Source organism: Portunus trituberculatus, chromosome 8, assembly GCF_017591435.1.
Source record: "Portunus trituberculatus isolate SZX2019 chromosome 8, ASM1759143v1, whole genome shotgun sequence".
NCBI classification, from domain to species: domain Eukaryota; kingdom Metazoa; phylum Arthropoda; class Malacostraca; order Decapoda; family Portunidae; genus Portunus; species Portunus trituberculatus.
Genome location: NC_059262.1, coordinates 4776804 through 4799072, shown reverse-complemented (window position 1 = coordinate 4799072; position 22269 = coordinate 4776804). Strand labels below are relative to the sequence as shown.

Here is a 22269-nt window from a genome sequence, read left to right as displayed (position 1 = left end):
GGCGGCCTGTCTCCTCGCGGCCGTTACTACCGCCACCGACGCCGCTACCTCCGCGCCCAGTCCCCACACACCTCCATCTACTCCGCCCCTCCCGCCCTCCACCACTGGCATAGAAACCGCTTCCTCTCCGTACAGCGCGAGTAGGAGAGAGGAAAGTGCGGAAGTTACCAGATTAGACATTTGCTTCTCATCTCACCATGGCAAGTGATGAATACAGAACTGGGGGAAATGTCGGAAAATTTTGAACAACATATGGATTTGCAGTTCCACGCTTCAATTTTATTGGGCTACAGCTCAGAGTGTCGTGGGTCAGTGTATGTCTCTTGGCCGAATAGAACCAGGATACCAACTGAGAGAAATGTTATGATGCAAGAAGAACAAGAAAGAACAGTGCGAGTAGGAGAGAGAGAAATGGGAGAGTGTTACCGGACTAGACCTTTGCTTGTTGTCTCTCACCATGGCAAGGATGAATACAGAACTGGGGGAAATGTTGGAAAATTCTCATCAACATGTATGGATTTCAAACCAAAATAAACTCTTCATTATGGGAGGAAATTTGCAGTTGCATTTCACTCTTATTGGGTTCCAGGTTAGAGAGATTGTGGGGTCTGGATGCTGCTTACCGGATCACAGTGTTTGCCTCTTGGCCGGACAGAACCAGGATAGCAATTGAGAGAAATGTTATGATGCAAGAACAAGAAAGAAAAAGAATAACATAATATCAAGGAATACAAGAGCTAAATCAATAAAAATACAGGAAAAGAAATTAAGAAAATGTCAGAATGGGATAACTCAAGAACAGGAATACAACCAAAGACACAAAAATAAAAAAGAAAGGAGAGAAAAGGAAATTATCAAGAAGAAAGAGAGATAAATAAAATACACAAAAGAAGTAAGAAAGTGTTGAAATCTGAAAACACAAGAACGAGGATACAACAAAGACACAAAAATAAGAAGAAAGGAGAAAAAAGGAGAATATCAAAAGAAATAGAAATAAATCCACAAAAATACATTAAAAAAAAAATAAATAAGAAAATGTCAAAATAGGAAAACACAAATGAAAATGCAACAAAAGACACAAAAATAAAAAGAAAAGAGAAAAGGCAAAAATATCAAGAAAAATTGAGATAAATCAACAAAAACGCATCAAAAGAAAATAAGAAAATGTCAAAATGGAAAACCTCAAAAACGAGAATACGACATGACACAAAAATCAAGGAAACGAACGATTAGCACATCCGAGAAGACTGTTAAAGGAATGGAATACAAGAAGAGCTGGCGTTAGTGTTCCTGTGTGTGCTGTGTGGGCCAAGAAGAGCGTGCTGTGACAAGTTTGGTTGTGGCTTTGTATTATAGAATTGATCGTAGCAGATTGTAAAAGGTGACTTGTTAACTACGCTTTATGTGGAGGTAAAGTCTTCACGTTTATTTTATTTAGTCATTTTGTATCTTTTTATTATTATTATTATTATTTATTTATTTTATTTTTTTTTTTTATTTATTTATTTATTTTTTTTTTTTTTTTTTATTTATTTATTTCTCTCTCTCTCTCTCTCTCTCTCTCTCTCTCTCTCTAGTGGGAATGAATGTGCTTCCTTATTGGTCAGTTTTATCATAAGTCTCTCTCTCTCTCTCTCTCTCTCTCTCTCTCTCTCTCTCTCTCTCTCTCTCTCTCTCTCTCTCTCTCTCTCTCTCTCTCTCTCTCTCTCTCTCTCTCTCTCAAATGGAAATGATCTCACTTACCAATTCTCAACATTCACTTCATTCATCCTTAGTAAACAGCATTAATATTTACTACTTCAATCTAAAGTAAGCAGTACAATATTCTCTTCTATTCGGAGTAACCAGTATCAATAGTCACTCCTGGTAAACTCTGGAACTCCCCGCCTGCTTCTGTATTTCCATCTTCCTATGACTTGACTTTTAAGAGGGAGGTATCAAGACATTTCTTCCTTAATTTTGGCTAACTCTGCTTTTCTTTTAGGGAACCAGCACTCAAGTGGGACGTTTTTTTATATATTTAGTTTCCCTTGGCTGGCGTCTCTTCTGCATTAAAAATAAATTCAAAGTAAGGAGTTTTAGGGAAGCTCAGAGAGAAACAGGTATTCTGGCACCAAGGGACATGGGTAGGGATGGAAGGTGAAGGGTTTATCAGTCACCAAAGCTGCACAACACTCACTGATATGGATGAGTGTTTATTTAATTCTCTCTGTTCACATCTTTGTATCTCTTTATTCCAGTTCATCACATACCTTGCTGTGACGTTTATACAATTTGTGAATGATAAATCCCTCATTTTAGCTTAGAGATATCAAACTTAACATGGGACTGATCGCTGAGGCTTGTGGGAAGCTTGAAAGAAGTCCTCGCCATGCTCATACTTTGTGACCAAGACTGAGGACTGGAAACATGTCATTCTTATGCTCCTAAAACCTGTCATGGCTGTTGTCAGTGCACGTGTCTGTGTATTGATGGCATGTGAGAGGCTGACACAGAGAGACAATCCTGGTTCATGTTACTAATGCTGGACTCAAAGCACCGGATGTATCAAAAAGCAGAAGCAGAAGGGAGAGGAAAGGAGAAAGATAATGGTGACAAGATAATGGTGAACACAAAATGTATTAAGTATTAGAAGCAGAAATAACAGGAAAGTAGCAAAATAATGGTGAACACAAGATAATGGGGAGTGTAAAATGTATCAGAGGCAGAAGGAGAAATGAGAGGAAAGGAGGAAAATAATGGTGACAAGATAATGGTGAGTGTCAGATGTATCAAGTATCAGAAGCAGAAATGACAGGAAAGAAGCAAGATAATGGTGAAGACAAGGTAATGGTGAGGACAAGATCTATCAAGTTGCAGAAGGAGAACAGACAGAAAGGGAGGAAGATAATGAAGACAAGATAATGGTGAATGTAAGATGTTTCAAGTAATCGAAGCAGAAATGACAGGAAAGAAGCAAGATAATGGTGAAGACAAGATAATGGTGAGCACAAGATCTATCAAATTACTGAAGAAGAACAGACAGAAAGGGAGGAAGATAATGGTGAACTTAAGATATATCAGGTATTAGAGGCAGAAATGACAGGAAGGAAAACAAGACAATGGTGAACACAAGATTTTGAAGACAAGATAATGATGAACTCAAAATCTGTCAAATATCAGAAGCAGAAACAACATCAAAAAAGCAAGATAATTGATAAACACACTGCACACCTACACATTCTTACAGATTATTGTGCAAAACTCAGCCACACTCAAGGTATAACTGATAAAGACAGGGGGTTCTAAGATAGGATAAAGAACCCAAGGATGAAGACAGCTGGTTCTTAGATATGATAGACAAAAGACCTCACGAATATAAACAGCTGGTTCCAACGCCTCGAGAACAAAACAAACGATAACACAACACATTAAATACACTCCTACCCACAATAGACGGCAGAAAAAGACAATAGGAACCAGATAGAGAAAATGACCACCATCTCTCCTGCCATTACCGTACAAGACAACCACAACAAACTAACAAGCTGGCGAGACGTTCAGCTTAAAACAACAACGCACACTCCCAACACAAGCCAATGTAGTCCTCAAGATAGCAGCCAATCAATAGTGCGGGAAATAGTGACGACACATGCTTTGAGGTCCGAAGGGGCTTAGATAGTGTATGTTATGGTGTTATGCCCCTCTTCTGTACCTCTGCTTGTGTCCGTGTGTGTGTGTGTGTGTGTGTTTTGTGGTGTTATTCTTGTGTTGGCCATTCGTGTGTGTGTGTGCGTGTGTGTGTGTGTTAAGAGAGTGTTCAGTATCATTTGGTGAGCAGTAACAAGAGCTCTAGTTACATGTAAAACAACTATATTCATGTTTTCTGAAAGAGGAGGAAGAGAAGAAGGAGGACGTCATGAATATCGCTTATGATAATATTCCTATTCAACGCTTCATATTTTAAAAAACAATGCATCACTTTCGCAAACCAAAGACATTTTTTTAATCCTAGATATTTAAAACCATATTCCATGCATACAACTCAAAGGAAAAGTGTTTACATTCCATATATACATGTACCACTAATGTCAGTCTTGCATGTTTACACTCAGACAAGCTTACGGTGACAGTGTTGAAGGAAGCTGTGAGAGTGAGTGGTATTCCCTGACCTATGTAATGTATCAGTATTAGGACAGAGAGGTGAGTGTAGAGGAGGCAGAAGATGCAGCTGTATAGGAAAGAATAGGAAAGATCAAAGAGAAACAGTATTGAAGGAAGCTGTGAGTGTGAGTGGTATTTCCTGACCTATATAGTGTATTGGGATAGAGTTAAGTGGAGAGGAGGCAAAAGGTGAAGCTATATAGGAAAGAATAGGAAAGATCAAAGAGAAACAGTAGTCAAGGAAGCTGTGAGTGGTGTTCCCTTGAGGCCTCTTGTGTTGACAGACCTGCGGAGTGTATCAATATTGAGAGAGACAGAAAGTTGATCGGAGAAAATAAAGACAAAATAATTAAGGATATAAATGAAATAGAGAGAGAGAATACAAAAATAACTAAGAAGGAAGAAGAGGATAAAATGAAATAGAGAGAAAAGGAGACAAAATTATTAAGAAGAAGGAGGAAATAGAGAAAACAAAGATGGAATTAAGTAAGATGGGTGAAATAAACAGTAGAAAAAGAAGACAAAAAATGACTAAGAAGAAAGGAGAAATAGAGAAAATAGATGAAACAGAGAGAGAAAAGAAGATAGAATAAATAACAAGAAATGGAGAAGGTGGATGAAATAGATAGAGAAGAGAAGATGGAATGATTAAGAAGAAAAAATGGAGATGAATAGAAAAGAAAAAAGAAGAAAGAAATGAAGAGGACAAAGGCAATAGAAAAAAAAAACAAGGTTACATCACAAGAAAAACAAAACGATGGAACGATTACAAAAAAAAAATTAAGATGAATAGAAAAAAAAAGAAGATAGAAATATAAGAAAAAAAATGAAGACAAAGAAAATTTTAAAAAAGGGTTAAATCACAGGAAAGACAAATTACACAGGCCAACATGGAGAAGGAAATCAGAACCACAAATGTACACTGAATTTCAAACATTCTTTCCAGTAATGCATTGTGGGTAAAGCATTCCACAACACCCAGCAACGGTCCAGGGTATTGGTGACTAAACTGTACTGGTGTGGTAATGGTGCAGTGGTGTTATTGGTGTAGGGCGTCACTGGAGTGGTGTTTTGTTCTGGTGTGACTGGTTCGGAAATATGATGGTTTGTAATGCTACCGCTTCAAAACTTCCAAATATTTTAAGGTTTCTCCATGTTTTGAATTCTGGGTAAAGGATTCTTAACTCGTGTGTGTGTGTGTGTGTGTGTGTGTGTGTGTGTGTGTGTGTGTGTGTGTGTGTGATCCATACTCTCGTTATGTTTCCCAAAGTTTACTAGCTTGTTTGTTGATGGCAGAGGATGTCGCCTGCCAGCTCATATCATATCATAGAGTAACGTTGTGTGTTGTGATTACCTCCCTGCCACCCCTCCTCACCCAGCCCTACCTAACCTAACATGCTTCTGACCTGCCCACAGTGTCCTAACCCACCCTTCAATGTCCCAGCCTATCCTAGCCATGTAGCCCAACCTAACCTAACTTAACATGCTTCCAACCTTCCCACAGTGTCCAAACCCCACCCGTCAATGACCCAGCCTAACCAAATATGCTTTTTTAACCACCCCACTGTAACCTAACCTAACCAAACATCCCTCTAACCCTCTAACCCCATCCTTTTAATGACCCAGCCTATCCTAACATACTTTTTAACCTCTCCACTGTAACCTCACCTAACCTAACTTAATCTAACCACCCAAAGATATCTAACCCCACCCTTGGATGACCTAACTTACCCTAACACATTTCTGACCCTTCTGCTGTGACCTGACCCAACCTGCCACATCCCCATAACTGTTCAGTGAGGTCAGCTATTTATTTTTTCATTTTCCTTACTTTACCTTCATCTTTCACTATCCACCTATCCATCTTGACCTTACCTGGCCTTACCTGTCCGTGCCTATTCAATCTGTGCCTCGTGACCCAGTTTGACCTTTGACCTGACCTACCTCTCGCCCAGCCTGACCTTGACCTGCGTGTGTCCATAAACGTGTACCTGATAGCCTTGTTTGACCTTGTTTTCTTGGCTTACCTGGCTCTCTCTCTCTCTCTCTCTCTCTCTCTCTCTCTCTCTCTCTCTCTCTCTCTCTCTCTCTCTCTCTCTCTCTCTCTCTCTCTCTTTGTTAGTTATTCTGTTTATTGTTGCCAGTTGCTAGTTCCCTCATAAGTAATAATAATAATAATAATAATAATAATAATACTGCCTGTCATGCCAAACTCAATTAATCAATAAAGTTTATCAATACAATAGAGGTTTTTCATTTTCTTCCTCTTTGTGAGTGTTATCCTCCTCCTCCTCCTCCTCCTCCTCCTCCTTTGTTCTGGTTTTAGTGTTCATTTTCGTTTCCTGTATCAATTGTTTGTTTGTTTATTTATTTATTCGTATATTGGTGTATTTGTTTACCTTTGTGTTTGTTTGTTGCAGTTTTAATCGTCACTTTTTTTTTTTTTTTTTTTTTTTTTTTTTTTTTTTTTATCACTTTTTATTTTTTCTTCTACTAATAAATATTTTTCTACGTTCTTTTTTTTTTTTTTTTCATGAAGTGTCAGTGAGCTCATGCATAGTGACATCTTTATGCTTTCTTTATCAACACCTTCACCTTGTTTACTCATCACTTCTGTACAAACTCACCATGCTCACAGTTTATCATTTTCCTTATTTTTTTACCATAGAATTAATTTACCCTTTAGTTTTGTACCTTGTCTTGCCGAGCACCGTTTTAGTAGTCCACCTTGACCTGACCCAACCTTCCATTCCCTTGACCTCACACCTGCAGCCTTGCGTCGCTCCTCCGTGGCCACCATCTCCCCCCTCATGACCCAGCTGTTGGAAAACATACGGGAGACTTGGGCGGCCAGGCAGGTCCAGCGCACCCCAAGCCAGGACTCGTTGCCGCAGCCTCCCAGCACACTCACTGGCATAAAGCGGTTTGCACAGGTGGCCAAGAAAACTGGTGTGCAGAGTGTGGTGGCCAATACTCTCCTGGGTGGCATGCAGCAACCAAACCGTCTGTCCTCAGTGCTCAACCCCGAGAACCGCCGCCTGCTGGACCTCCAAGGGCAGCGCTCCCCAGAGGTGCCACGGAAACGCCTCATCATCGGCCAGGATTCGTTCGACTTAGATCGCGATGGCCAGCTCATGAACGAGGAGGAGGAGGAGGGGGGGACTGGCGCCGGGCCCTCACCACAGCCTGCCATGGAGCTGAAGGAGGAGGATAGTGGGGAGGGGGCGTCTGAGGTTGGGGATGTGGTGTCGGAGTCCGGGATGTCCCGGCGGGGTCTCCTGCAGCACAAGGACTCGGTGTGGTCCATGGCCAGCTCAGCGACCAGCGTGGACAGCAGTGAGGAGGACCTGAGGGACCAGCGCCGCCGTCTCCAGCTCAGCCTGTCCCGCCAGCACGAGGGACCGCCCACCCCAGCAGAGTCCCTGGATTCACCCTTCCTGGTAGTGACCTCTGTTGACCCCCCTCATACCCGTTCCCTACCTGTGCTGTGTCCTCATTGACCCCAAACACACCCTCACCTCCTGCATCTCCCTGTTGACCTCTCCCCTCACATCTCCTGGTAATATGATTCATTCTTCTCATTCATGTTCATGTAATCAACAGTTTCAGTCTCACTCTTGTTTTTCACATTACAGTACTTGTAAATTTGCTTCTTATTTTGTTGATGTAGATGTTCTCCAGGTTCAAAAGTGTCTTGATTCAGAGCCACATTATTCTTGATGCGACACACTCATGCACTTCAAGTCAGTTTGCTTCATTAGAAAAAGATAATACAAAGTTAGGTTAGGTTAGTCATTTTACATCATTTCCCTTTGTGTTCAGCTTCATTTGGCAAGATAATACAGAGTTAGGTTAAGTTTGTGTCTTTTCCACTACTGTACCTGTCCATTCACCTTGATTGGCAAGATACCACAAAGCTAGGTGAGGTTAATGGCTTTTTCTTTACTTTATCCTTGTGTTCTGCCTGATTTAGCAAGATAGTACAGAGCAAGGTTAAGTTAGTGTCTTTTCATTACTTTATCTGTTTATTCACCTTGATTTGGCAAGATGATGCAAAGTTAGGTTGTTGGTTTAGTCTTTTTACATTGTTTCCCTGTGTGTTCAGCTTGATTTTTTAAGATAATACAAAGTTACATAAGATAACGGCCTTTTTCCATTACTTTCCCTTTATGTTTAGCTTTAATAAGGTCATAAGTTAGGTTAGGGATCGGCTTCTTACACACCACTCCCGTGCCACCCCCCAGGCCGGCAGCACCCCAGACTCAGCGGAGCGGCGGCGCGGGCTGATGAAGCGTCTGGGGCCGAGCAACAAGCGCATGAGCAGCAGCAGCAGCCGGGACGTGGAGGAGCTGATCCCGGAGGAGGGGGAGGAGGGGGGCATAGAGGGAATCCTGCAGGAGGTAATACAAAAGAGTGCATCCCAAACCTCCTCCTCACTCCACAACTCTGTCCCTTCCGCTGCTCCTGCTCATCCACCTCCTCCTGCTACCTCTGCTTCCACACCCTCATTCTACCTTGGCGACGCTGCTGCCACCTCATCCACACCCATGCCACCCCACGCCTTCCCGCACCACGCATACCACCACCACCACCACCATCACCACCACCACCATGCACTCCTTGACACCGCCCCACACCTCCCTCACATGCACTCCGCCCTTATCAAGAGTCTGGAGAGCCTAGGCCACCCCGCCAACCTCCACCCGAACAACCCAAGCCCCAGTAGCCCCCACCATGCTCCACACCCCCCCTCCCCACTTCTGACAAGCATTGGGGGGCACTTAGATGGCCTGCACCTCCCCCTCTTTTCCCCCACCATGCAGGACGCAGCACAGAGGGGTGGGGGGTTGAGGAGGCAGCAGAGGGTGGACGAGGGGGGTGTGGGTGGTTCCTGCTGCCCCCCACCCACACCAGGAGAGCAGGTAAGTTAAAAAGGGTGTTTTGCGCACTAACTGATGTTTTTGATGTTTTTGTTTGCAAATCCTCTGCTTGGCTTGTATTTGTGCTTCCTTCCCTCTCTCTCCTCTCTCCTCTCTCCCTCTCCCCTTTCTCTCTCTCTTTGGTGGTGATTGTGATGACTCGGTGATTGTAGGAATGAAGTGATGTTGTCATTAAGAGTGAGGAAAAGTGTTTGTGGTGATGAGAAGGAAGACAAGGAGGAGGAGGTGGTAATGGTGGTGGTGGTGATGGTAGTGGTGGTGGTGATGGTGGTGGAAGAGGAAATTTATCTTGACTAGTTTCATTTTAGTGTGGAAAGCAAAGGAATTGGTGGCAGCAATGGTGATGGTGGTAAAAATAAAGATAATGACAAGAGGGAGGTTTCCAGAGATTTATCCCTTCACTTTGGCTTAACTCTTTCAGACCTGCATGGGGACTGGCAGATAAGTAGGTCTTTTTTTTTTTATTATGTATTCTTGGACAATTTATCCTTACTTAAAAAAATATATATTTACTCAAGTTTTCTAACCATTTCTGTTTCCCTTACACCCCACAAGCCACAATACCACAGTGCCACAGTATCACTTCTTCAGGAGGACCATCAGGGCAGTGGCAGTGGCGGCAGCAGCAGCAGACCGGCGCCAGGGATGGGTGTGGGTCTGTGTCGGTCCAGCAGTGCCCAGTCAGACTCCTCAGGGTTCATGGATGGCGACACAGGGGAGGGTGATGTCAGGATGGGGTCAGCAGTGCCATCCTTCACCACCACCACCACCACCACCAGGCAGCCACACACCCCCACAGCGACGCCAACACAGCGGCAGGTCAGTCTTTCAGTGCCAGGTCAAAGTTCAGGTTTTGTTGTCACTAAAGTTTATTGTTAATGTTGTTGTTTATACATATTTTATTTACTCTATTTAAATTAAGGTTTTATTTATTAAGTTTGGGTTTTTTTGAGTTGTTGATGTTATAGTTGATAGCTTTATTGATTTTATTTACTATATTTAACCCCTTCAATACTGCAACACATTTATACCATTAGATTTGTGTACGATTAGACCATTTTATTGACATTAGGAAGGGTCTATGGAGATTAGAAGATTAATGGCCTCAGTCTTACTATTTTAATCCCTTCAGTACTGGGACACATTTACACCTTGAAATTTGTATACGATTAGACCATTTTATTGACATTAGGAAGCGTCTGTGGAGGTCAGAAGATTAATGGCCACAGTCTTCACTATTTCAATCCCCCACATAAGTTTCTGAAGCTGTATAAAATCACTAAATTGTAAGCAGAAGGAATATGGAAATGCATCATGATATTGAAGGGGTTAAAGGAAAAATATGTCTCAATTAGTATAGCATTACTACCATACATTATTGTTAGTCTGTCTGTGTGTGTGTGTGTAGTGGTGGTACTGATGCAAGCACACACATGGAAGGAGGGAAGAGAGGGATGGCTTAACGTCCTGTAGTGAGCAGAACTATTTATTGGACTGGTGAAGGAATGCACCAAAAAGTCTAGTTGGTAATGGAAGAACTGGTGCAAGAATGTGGCAAAAAGTTTAGTAGACAATGGAAGAACTGGTGTAGAAATGTGGCCAAGGATGTAGACGGTAAAAGAGAAACTTGTGCTCAAAGGTTGTAGTGATGAAGGGAAAACTAGTATAGGAATTTTAGAAGTTGTAGATGATAAGCAAAAATGAGTGTAGGAATGCCAGAAGTTGTAGTTGATAAGGGAAAGAGAGTGTAGGAATGTTAGAAGTTGTAGATAATAGGGGCAAACTAGTGTGGGAATGTGTCAAAGCCTGTAGTTGATAAGAGGAAGCAAGTGCAGGAATATCAGAAGTTGTATAGTTGTATTTGATAGAGAGAAAACTAGTATGGAAACGTGGCAAAAGATTGTAGCCTTTTCATGTATGAGTGTAAATCTGGCCAAGGGCAACAAAAACCCATTACACAAAAAAAACTCCACTTAGATGCCAGTTCCCAAGTAGTAAATGGAGGATCTTGAGTAGCAGTGAGAGGGTGAAAGTCAGCAGTCACTCACCAGGCTCTGACATATTACTAGTGTTGATGAAAAAAAACATTAACCTCGAAGTACTTACCACAAACTTCACTTAACCCCTTCAGTACCATGAAGCATTTCCACATTCATTCTGGTGACTATTTGGTGATTTTACACAGCTTTGTAAACTCATGTCGGGGATTAAAATAGTGAAGACTGTGGCCATTAATCTTCTGACCTCCATAGACCCTTCCTAATGTCAATAAAATGGTCTAATAGTACACAAATCGCAAGGTAAAAATGTGTCCCGGTACTGAAGGGGTTAAGAAGCATAGAAAGACATCCAAAGAAAAATTACTAAGTTGTTTTTTTATCTTTTCACTTAATCTTTTCATATAAACATTACATAGAAGAGTAGCGAGATAGTATTTACTTACCACATATACCATAGAAAAGAAGTTACCATGAAGTTAGAAGAAATTGTGGTTATAAACTAAAAGAACTATCACTGTGTTCAATATCCCTAGTAAAGATTCCAGCTGAGAAGTATTCACACACACATACACACACACACACACACCTCACTCACTCCACCTTGCATGTACAGTGGCTCACAATCCCACCAATACAGTGCACCATTGGTAAAGTTGGTATGCTTGACTCACGATGCTGGCATGCTAATCTCCATCCCAAGTCCTAATGTGCGTAAACCATCCATAGTGTGCAGGGCTACCAACTGTTACTACTATGACCACCAAACATGTCAAATAGAATCAAAATATACACTTTATATTTTTGTGAGCTGCTGGACACACCCCTTTTAAATCCCCCAGCACTTGTAACTTAAACACCACAAGCTTCCTGGACCTAAGCTTGATGTTGTGGCTTTCAGTAAACTAAGCTGTGTTTGGGACATAACCACTTCATTAATCGTGGCACACTTAGGAATGTAAATATTTATCCTGAGCCACAGCAACAAGGCAGCAAGTGGTAGTGGTATTTAGTCCCTTAGTCTTGTACACCAGCTCCTCAATGGCACAACTTCCAAGGCCCACTTAGATGTTTAGTTTGGGTCTTATGAGTGTACCTTCTGTTTGTGATTGAGACTCTGTTTAACCCCTTCAGTACCATGATGTATTATCCTATTCATTCTCTTTACTATTTGGTGATTTTATGCAGCTTCAGAAACTCATGTAGGGATTAAAATAGTGAAAACTGTGGCCATTAATCTTCTGACCTTCATAAACCCATCCTAATGTCAATAAAATCATCTTATTGTACCCAAAACTCAAGGTAGAAATGCGTTCCAGTACTGAAGGGGTCAAGTTACACCAGAGTTATGAAAGCTTCCTTGTACATCCCAACAACTTTCACTAGACACTGTTAAACTATTAGTAGAATCTTGAAAGGCTTTTTGCTTCCACTGGAGTCTATTTAACTATCTAGAGAACCATGGAGACAGTCTGAAGAGAGTCTGTTTAACTATCTAGAGAACCATGGAGACAGTCTTAAGACCCTCACTAACTTCTACTAAACATTACAGTCATGAAAATGCTTAAAACTCAAGTAACTCCCACCAGAATCTATTAAACTTGTGAGGCATCCTTGAAAACCCTGGTAGAGCAAGGTAAACTATCACTGCCACCATAAAAGTCTTGCAAACTTCAATCTCTTCCACTCCAGCCTACTAAAAGACAGTTGAAAGACATGAAAGACTTTGGAATTGCTATGTTGGAAATAAAATAACAATAAAGTAGTATAGTTATAATGGTCAGGATATAGAACCACTAACATAAGATCATTGAAACAGACGAGACACCAGACATTGACTCTTGTGGGTGCAGTGTGGCAGTGTAGCAGCTGTAGGCAACTAACACTAGCGGGTGTAGCGTTAGTGGTAATGTAGCGGTGTGGTGTGGTGGTGCTGCATGAAGTAGTGACGTTGTGTGTGCGTGTGTGGTGTGTACAGGTGTACTGGTGGTGGAGCAAGGACAGCAGCAGCAGCGTCGACACCACACGCCACATGCCCCTCACCCGCACCGTGGGCACCCTCACCCCACCCCCAGAGCCTCCACCGGTGTCCCAGGGCCCCGTCACCACAGAGAACGCCACGCTCCACCACTCCCGCAGCCTGGACCTCACCTCTCCCACTCGCCCCACTCACCCCTCTTCACACACCCCTTCCCCTCTCCAATCTAGTCGTAGCTTAGACGCAGCGCCCTCAGCTTTCCATGCCTACCGGGGACACCTGCCTGCCGGGGGGGTAGGTGTACCTCTGCCTGTGTCCCCCCCTGTTTACTGCCACCTGTGCTTTCCCTCCCATACCTCACACCTATCATGCCCCCCCTGGTCCCTGCCCCCGGCCACCACACACCTACCCACCGTCCCCACACACACAGAGAGGGCTAGACACCGCCGCCACTCCCTTCCTGAACCACTATCCCAGGACACCCCACCAGGAGGCCCCAGGGGATGGTCCGGAGGGGGTGACGGCCAGCCCACACCCTTCCACACTTCTGCCAATGATAGTTACCTCAACCTTCCCCACACCAGCAATCCAAGGAAACTACAGCGCTCCTTCACCTCCCCGCCCCCACCTCCAACACCTCCCTCCCCCTCCACCACCACCACCACCACCTCCACACCCCCCAACCCAACCCATCGGTAAGTGTCACAACAATTCCAGATTACTGTCAGAAATGTTGTAGTAATAGTAGTTGTAGTAGTAGTAGTAGTAGTAGTAGTAGTAGTAGTAGTGGAAGTAGTAGTAGTAGTAGTAGTAGTAGTAGTAGTAGTAGTAGTAGTAGTAGTAGTAGTAGAAGTAGTAGTAGTAGTAGTAGTAGTAGTAGTAGTTATAGTAGTGTTGTAGTAGTAGTAGTAGTAGTAGTAGTAGTAGTAGTAGTAGTAGTAGTAGAAATTAATTGGTCTTCATGAATCACAATCTGTAGCGAAGAATTTTTCAGTGTGTTGTTTTATTCCTTTACTTTTTAGCCAGGATTAATTTAGTGTTTTATATCTAATTGTGAATCTTTGGACAACAATCATTTTATTCATAGCAAAAAATTCACCAGTCAAATATTTATAAACTGAGCTTCACTTGTGTTAGGAGTATTGGTGAAATGATGGAGCAGTGAGGGGTATTGGTGAAATGATGGAGTAGTGAGGGTTATTGGTGAAATGATGCTGCAGTGAGGGGTATTGGTGAAGTGGTGAAATGATGCATCAGTGTTGTGTTGGTCTGTATCTGTGAATGGGAGGCGATGTGACTTTGATAAGCAGATAAAGAGATAGTAATTAAGAATGAGAGATAGTGTGAGCAGCAATGAGGAGAGTGAGGGGCGCCTGTCCTGCTCCTGGCGGTAACCCACTCATGAGGCAGACGGGGACACACACACCCTTCAGGCAGCAGAGAAAGACAAGTGATGTGGATGGAGGCACATTTCAGGTCCCTCCCCTCCACCACCACCCCCACCACCTCCCTCACCACCTCCCCTATCATCACCACCACCACCACCACCACCCTGACCATCCTGCCATCACCCCCCAGAGCCTCCTAAACACACTGCAGCGCTACCAACAACAGCTGGCAGAGCAGGAGAAGCTGTCCCACCAGCTGCACCGCCTGGCCCTGGACTCCAGCCTGCACCCGGCCACAACACGACCCCACGTCCTGCTCAACCAGCTGAGCACGGTGAGGGCCATCCGGACGGCCATCAGAGCAGAGGTAGCCCACATGGAATACCTTCTGTCCAAGGCCCAGCCAAACTCCTTCACCCACACCTGCCTGACTGAAGTGGTGGCCAAGGTGAGTCTCAGGAGTGTGCTGTATTCTGAAACACGTCTGGCAATTAATCTCTCCAGTACTGGGATCTATTTTTTACCTTGAAAACCCCAATAACTTCCACTGCACCCTCTCTAACCACTGGCATAAAAGCATCCCTGAAAACCCAACAGGACACAGTGGAGGGTATCAAACTCCCACAGACCACAAAACAACCTCTAGAACCAAAAAAAACACCAGAATAACCACAAAAACCCCAAAAACACACTTGAGCCTTTACACAAACAGATTAAGGCACAGAGGGGGACTTAACTCTAGTACAGGGATGCATTTTCACCTTGAGATTTGCATATGATTAAACCATTTTATTGACATTAAGAAGGGTCTATGGAGGTCAGAAGATTAATGGCTCAGTCTTCACTATTTTAATCCCTCACATTAGTTTCTGAAGCTGTATAGAATCAGCATACAGTAAGCAGAATGAATATGAAAATGTGTCCTGGTACTGAAGAGATTAACTGCTTTCAAAAGGCTCTAGTTGAAGTTATGCAGGTTTTTGAAGTTGTGTTTCTGATTTAAATGACAGAGTAACAAGATATTCACATTAGATTAATAAGATTTTCACTTTATCAGCCAGAGGAACACTTGACAAGCCAGCTAGTCATGTCTGTGGCCTTTGAAATAGAGAGAGAGCACTTCTGAAGACACACTCAGCCACCTCATCTTTCCCTCCTGCAGATGATGGTCCTTCTGCAGCAGCAATCAGAGTTGTGCCGAGACTTGGAGACGCTCACCCTCGTTACCCCAGACACCTCCAACACCCAGGACCCCACACACCCCCACCACCCCAACAACCACCACCACCACCACCTCCCAGCCATTCTGACCCACCTCCATACTCACCAAGCACTGCAAACCTAACCTTCCCCACATTTTCACAATCCACTTCACCAGTCACCATTAATTCAAATGATGCAAGGACTCCACCTGCCATTCCTGTGTACTCCACATCCTCCGCATTCCAGTTAGTCCACCCAGCACCCACAACTCCACCTACTATCCACCTAACATCCCAATCCACTCACCCTGTGCCTATAACCTCACGTCCTATCCACTTGTCATCCACTACTGGTAATGTCATCCACCCAACACCCATTACACCAAATCCACCTCTTGCTGCAGTGGATAACATGGTCCCTCTAGCCCACAGCTCCCCTTCAGCCCCACAGCACCCCGCCGGCAGGTCACACACCCCTCCACACACCCCCGCCTCACCCCGTCCATCCAGTCGCTCCTCTGTTGACACCAGTTGGAACCTCAGACGTATTCCGAATAATGAGGAGGGAGAGGAGAGAGAGAGGGAGAGGGAGAGGGAGCAAGACACACCTCTCACACCACCTTACCATCTGCCGGAGGTAATGCTGGCCTTGTCTTGTTTTGGTGTGACTTTATATTCTTTTTATTTATTTATTATATTTTGCTTTATATTAATTTATTTGTTTATTTTATTCCATTTTATCTTTGTGGTGTTTCTCTTGTTTTTGTTTGTTTTGATTAGTGTTTCAATTTTTTTTGTCCATGATTTTTCTCTTTTTCATTTTTTATTTTTTTTTTTTTTTTTTTTTTTTTTTTTTTTTTTTGCATGTTTCCTCATTTTTTTTTAGTTTTCTCTTTACAATCTTGTTTTTTGGTGATTATTAATGTTTTTGTTGTTTTTTTGCTCTATTTTCTCACTATTTTATTGTTTTATTGTTTTTATATGTTGTCTGCATTTTTTATTATTATTTTCATTTTTGTCTAATATTTCCTCTTTGTTGTTGTTTTTATTGTTTTCTTTTCCATTTTCTATTGTTTATTTCTATTTGTGCCTTATTTTATTTTATTTTTATTTTTATTTTATTTTTATTATTTTTATTCATTTTTATTAGCATTTTTGACATTTTGTAGTGTTTCCTATTTTTTCCATCATTTTTATTGCTGTCTATTTTATTTTCTCCTTGATTTATTTACTCATTTATTATTTTCATTTATCTATCTATTTTTTTCCAATAGTGTGTTCCCTATCCAAAGTGTAGCCAGATAAACACTCACACGTGTCCACCTGTGATGTCCTGCAGGTGGCTCAGCTGGTGGAGGTGGAGGTGCGGAGTAGGACCACAGGACTCCAGCAGCAGCTCCTTCAACAGACACAGGACGTGGCGGACATCAAGGGAATGCTACATATCCTACTTTCACGCCTCAAATAACCCAAGGACACTGGCAAAGCGCGTGTGTGTGTGTTCGTATGTGCGTGAGTGAGTGCGTCCTGTGATGGTGTTAATAATGGTGTTGTCGAGTTATTTAGTGTTCCGTATGTCTGTTTTATTTTTCTCTTTCTCTCTCTCTCTCCTTTAATTGTGTATCCTTTCATTACTCCAGTGTCCTTTAGTAACTCCTACATGTGTTGGAGATGTCCTGTTCTTCCTTGTGTCCGATACCTGTCATTTTTTTAACAAGTAACAGAATTTTATGTCCCGCTGTTCATTTATGTAACTAAGGGTGTAACTAGAGAGCTTTTGTACCCTTGTCTTCTCTCTCTCTCTTGTTTTTCTATTTAAGTTTTTTGGCAATGAAAGAAATAACATGTCTCATTTTTCCTCTAGTTTTTAGTTTCTGGCAGTGAAAGAGATAACACTGACTCACAATCCTTTATGAGACAGGACTCCTCACTTCTATGTGTTATCAAGGAGGGGCAGACTGCTTGGTGGGCTCAATATAGCTGTAAGTCTTATTCATCGCCTCTGGTATGGATGCTTTGATGAGGGAGAGAGGGAAAAAGACAGAGAGAGAGAGAGAGAGAGGTTAGCCTATACTCTTCTATTTAACTCTGTGGCTCATGCAAGTGTTGTGGCTTTGTCTAGCTTGGTTATGTTTGTTTTAAGGGTGGACAGGAATTGTGGTGAAAATAGACAATAAGAGCGACAGGATTTGCTGACATGAGAGAAGGAAGTGTGTGTATTGTTTGGGTGTTGAGGTAATGGTGTGTGTCAATAACAGTGCCACTCAGAAAAGATGTAATGGGTGTGCTGTTTTGCTGTGTGGTGTCCTGGTGTTTGTTTTGGTAAGGGACAGGTGGATGGGACACTTTCTCTCTCACTGTTGTCTCGGCACTCACTCATGCATTCACTCACTCACTATTAGTTCTCTTTTTACTGCTGCTCATGTGTCAGATTTGTCACTTCTCGTCTCTTCAAAATTGAGGGAGTGATGTCCATTTCCTTTTATCTTGTGTATTTTAATTTTATCTATTTATTGTTCTGTTTTAGTCATTTTCTTTAATGTAACAAGATTTTATCATTCATCATCTGGGTATGGAAACACACACACACACTTATACAACCTTCACCTCTTAAATTGCCTTCCTGGTCACACACATTAATCCCGTGACATACATAGAGGTGCCGGCGACTACTAGTGACTTCCGCTGCTGCCGCTACTGTTCACATGCCAGCAGTTATGTCAGAGAGGTTCACTTGTGGTGCCGGCTGCTACTCATGACAGACCACTCTAAGGCTTGGGTGCTTCTTCATTAGGCTGTATTGGAGGAGTCTGTGGTAGGGTGTGTGTTGAGGCCATCACTGTCCTGCCAGCCTCACTTTACACTACTTTGCTTTGTGTATTTTGTCACACTTTCTGACCTTAGTATTGTGTCTTTGAATCTTGATGTGCTGGCTGGCTGGCTGGCTGGTCATCTTACATATTTACAGCCTCCTTTCCTCTCATGTGTTTGGTTTCTGTGCATGTTCCACCACAGGACACCTCATTTTATCATTGCATTTCTTAGGATGGTATATTTTCATGTTGGCAGACTGTCCCTTGCACTGATGTAGTCACCAGCTCACCACACACACCACACACACACCACACCGGCTTTCCTGGCTTCCGTTGTGCCTTACACTGATGGATTCTTTACTCATATTTAGTGACAATGTTGTTTTTGTGGCAGTGTGTGGATGTGCTGTGTTGTTTACCACTTTAGTGAACCTCGGGACACACAGAGTGACTGGTGAAGGCTGTGGTGATGCAGAGAACAGGGAAGGGAGGCCTGAGTGATGATGATGGTGATGGTGGTGGTGATGGTGATAGTGGTGTCAGAACTACATGTAAAGGTCTATGGATGACAGCAGGTTTTTGAGCTGTCCATAGTTTGAAAATGTAACTAAAGTGATATGATATTAAACATGACCATTACTACATACCCACTGTGTCCTGATCCCCATGAGTAAGGCGCCTCACCCCCAGCCTCCCCAGAGTCCCCAGTGAGGGTGTGGTGGTGCAGCCTGCTTGGTGCTGAGTGCTGAGTGTTGGGGTCCTGCCAGGGGAGGGATGTCCTGGTGTCTGTGTCTCCCCTCCTGCACCTCACAACACACTTCTCTTGGTGTTGTGGGGAAGTGTTGCTGCTTCTGTTTTCATCTTGTTTTGTTTGTTGTATATGGTGTGTGTGTGTGTGTGTGTGTGTTTTAGTTGTAACATACAGGACCAGAACTGAATTTGAACAGTCATGTCTTTGTATATATCATAGTTGTCTTCTTCTATTGTAGTGAGTGTGTGTGTGTGTGCACGTGTGTGTTGCCATGGTGTGCCTCTGAGCCATGGACTGGGTCTAGTTCCCCGGCTGGTGTCCCTTGGTGTGATGTTGAGTGGTGAGGTGATGCCCTGCAGTGGTGCCGCCACCTCCCCCATCCCCTCCAGGCCCTGCCCTGCCCCGTGCTGTGAGGCCTGCAGTGCTGTGTTCCTTACTCACCCTAGCTCAAACATTTCCAGAATTAGGGAAATATTGCCAATCTATTTATGTAACCTGTGTACATATATATTTGTTATGTAGGAATATGCTCAGTAATATTAGTGTACTTTTGTTATTTGTTAAATAGAGTAGCAGGAGTGATGGTGTCATGATATATAGTGTGTATGATATTCTAGTGTTGTGTGTGCCTAGTGTAGTGGAGGCTGGCTCAGTGGTTTGGTTTGCTGGTGTGTACTGCAGTAAGGACAGGCTTGCTGCACCGGTCTTCTGAACACACAACACAGCCTGTGAGTGTATTAGTGGAGTGCTTCATATGGCAAGTGTTTTGTTTGTCAGCCTGGTGTGTGGACAGAATGAATGTGTCGTAGGAGACGTGTTATTGAAAAAGAACAATAATATAATGTGTGATACAGCATACAGTTATCATGTCAACACTGTGGTGGACGTCTCCCTCCTGAGCCAGCAGCAGCGAATCCCTCAACCCACAGACACCCATACACCTCACCGCCACTCCCCCAACCACCTCCACCACCACTACCACCAGGGACACGCTGCCTCAATATGCTGCCATCAGTGCCCTAAGTCTACCTAACAACTTATTCATACTGTTTTGTGACCTTTTTCCCAGCTACTCCTTCACACACACACACACACACACACACAGTCATTGCACTTACATACTTTCTGTTAGACATTGATGCAGTATTGTCCATAAGAGAGTTTTAGTGTTAGTATGAATTCTTATTGCTGTGCCATAGTGAGTGAGCAGGTGTGTGTGTGTGTGTGTGTGTGTGTGTGTGTGTGTGTTGATCAGCCTACATGACTTCCTTAGCAGGTGTGTAGGTTCTAGTACATTGGTTGGTGTCAGCCCAGTATCTGCTGTTCCGCTCCTTGTAGTGTGTGTTAATACTTAGCTGCGTCACTTGAGTAGGCAGTATGTATGTGTGTCTGTATGTGTGTACAGATGTAGCAGCATTTCCTTATATTTACGATGCTAAGACTGTGTTATTTACAAGGCAAGGCGGCAGTCCAGTGTTATAATAGAGATGTTGTAAGGCTTAATTTTTTTTCTAGCAGATGACAGTTTCTCCTGCAACATGAGCAAGAGTCTCATGTTGCAGAGAGCGTTGTGTCATGTCTGCGTGGAAAGAGAGGTTTGCTCAGAACAAATCAGGGAGTGCCTCACCTTGCCTCACCTTGCCCTATAAGTGAACAAAAATGTATATGTGATAACCTTGTTTTGTTGAGTAAGAGCCATCTCAGCAGTGTCTCTGAGATGGGATGTTATGTATCTTAGATTGTGTCGCGGGGAGCCTCGGATGTCACACTTGGGGCCGACGCCAGAACAAGTCAAGTCATCATCACCAAACACGTCACTTTTAGGTAAAGCTTATGACTCCAGTGACTTGCCCTTCATCTGAACCAGTGCCACATTTGGTGCCTTGTGTAGTAATGACAGGAACGGTGACAGCGGTGGTGAACAGTCGTAAACAAGGCGACAGTCCTGAGGCACGACACCGAGGTTCAGCCATGGCCAGCTTAGTGTGCCCCGGCAGTGTCCAAGTGGTGCTCCGAGTAGGTGACCTGACGCGCGGGGTCGGCCGGGGCACACCTTTGTTGTGACGGGGCAGGATGGTGAGGCAATGGGACAGATGTTATGCACTCTGTATCTCCCACACTCAATCTTTTCACCTTCAAGTATTTATGCAGAAAGAAGAATGAATTAATGATTTCCATCCACATTATATTCACTGAGACAATGGAAACTTTTATTGTATTAAAAAAAAAACATTTCTCAGCAAGAATTTCCCATTTCCATCTTACCCATAAAGAAAGTACATGTACACATTGCAGACTTGTAATGGAAGAAACTAAATCAATATCAACAAATTTTCACTTCAAGGATTTTTTGTATGCTGAAAACCTTAAACATTTTTTGAGTATTGCCTTCCTGCCTGCCATGCCGTGCCCCAGGTGTGCCCCACGCCCCAGTGACCCTGCCAGCCTGCCAATCCTGGGGGAATGGCAACACTGCTCACACTTGTTGTTGATGCGCCTTCAAAGTGATATATCATGTTACTCTGTTGTTTTATTGTTTTATGAACCTTCCACTCCCTCAATAGTTCCCTCACAGTGCAGGTCAGTCACTCCACACTTTCACACTCACCACCAGCCCTCCACCACCCTCACAATGCCAATCAGTCACTCCACACAATCCCACACTCACCACCAGCCCTCCACCACCCTCACAGTGCCAATCAGTCACTCCACCACACACTTCCCACCACCAGTGCCACATCACGTCTAATTCCCACTGCTTCTTGTTGCCCATGACAGTCAGTGTTGGTGTGGTGGTGGCAGTGACTGGTGGCAGGTGAGTGACAGGGTTGACAGTTACATGTGTAGAGTTTTGTCCATCGTTCACAATTCTAAGCATCTCCATGTTTGTTTTTTTCACAGATAAGAGTCCTTGAAAGTGTTAGTGTCACGAGATCAGTTGTCATGATAATACAAGTAGTCGTGCTTATAATAGAGATAGTAATATTCATCCTTGTAAGAAAGCACAATAGTAGCAGTAGTTGTAATGGTAATGCTGGCCTTTTTACTAAGAATGAC

At 43.2% G+C, this 22269-nt stretch overlaps 1 protein-coding gene across 1 annotated transcript in view; it reads left to right on the top strand.

Annotated features, from left to right (window-relative positions):
- The window catches only part of LOC123499996, a 38199-nt gene extending 16467 nt beyond the window's left edge, over positions 1-21732 (top strand). Inside the window, 9 exon segments of the mRNA XM_045248584.1 lie at positions 6916-7583; positions 8388-9065; positions 9675-9902; positions 13059-13644; positions 13647-13753; positions 14637-14894; positions 15609-15783; positions 15786-16285; positions 16988-21732. Of these exon segments, the coding sequence (XP_045104519.1) occupies positions 6916-7583; positions 8388-9065; positions 9675-9902; positions 13059-13644; positions 13647-13753; positions 14637-14894; positions 15609-15783; positions 15786-16285; positions 16988-17116 (3329 nt within the window). The 3' untranslated portion in view covers positions 17117-21732.
- The last annotated feature ends 537 nt before the right edge of the window (positions 21733-22269 follow it).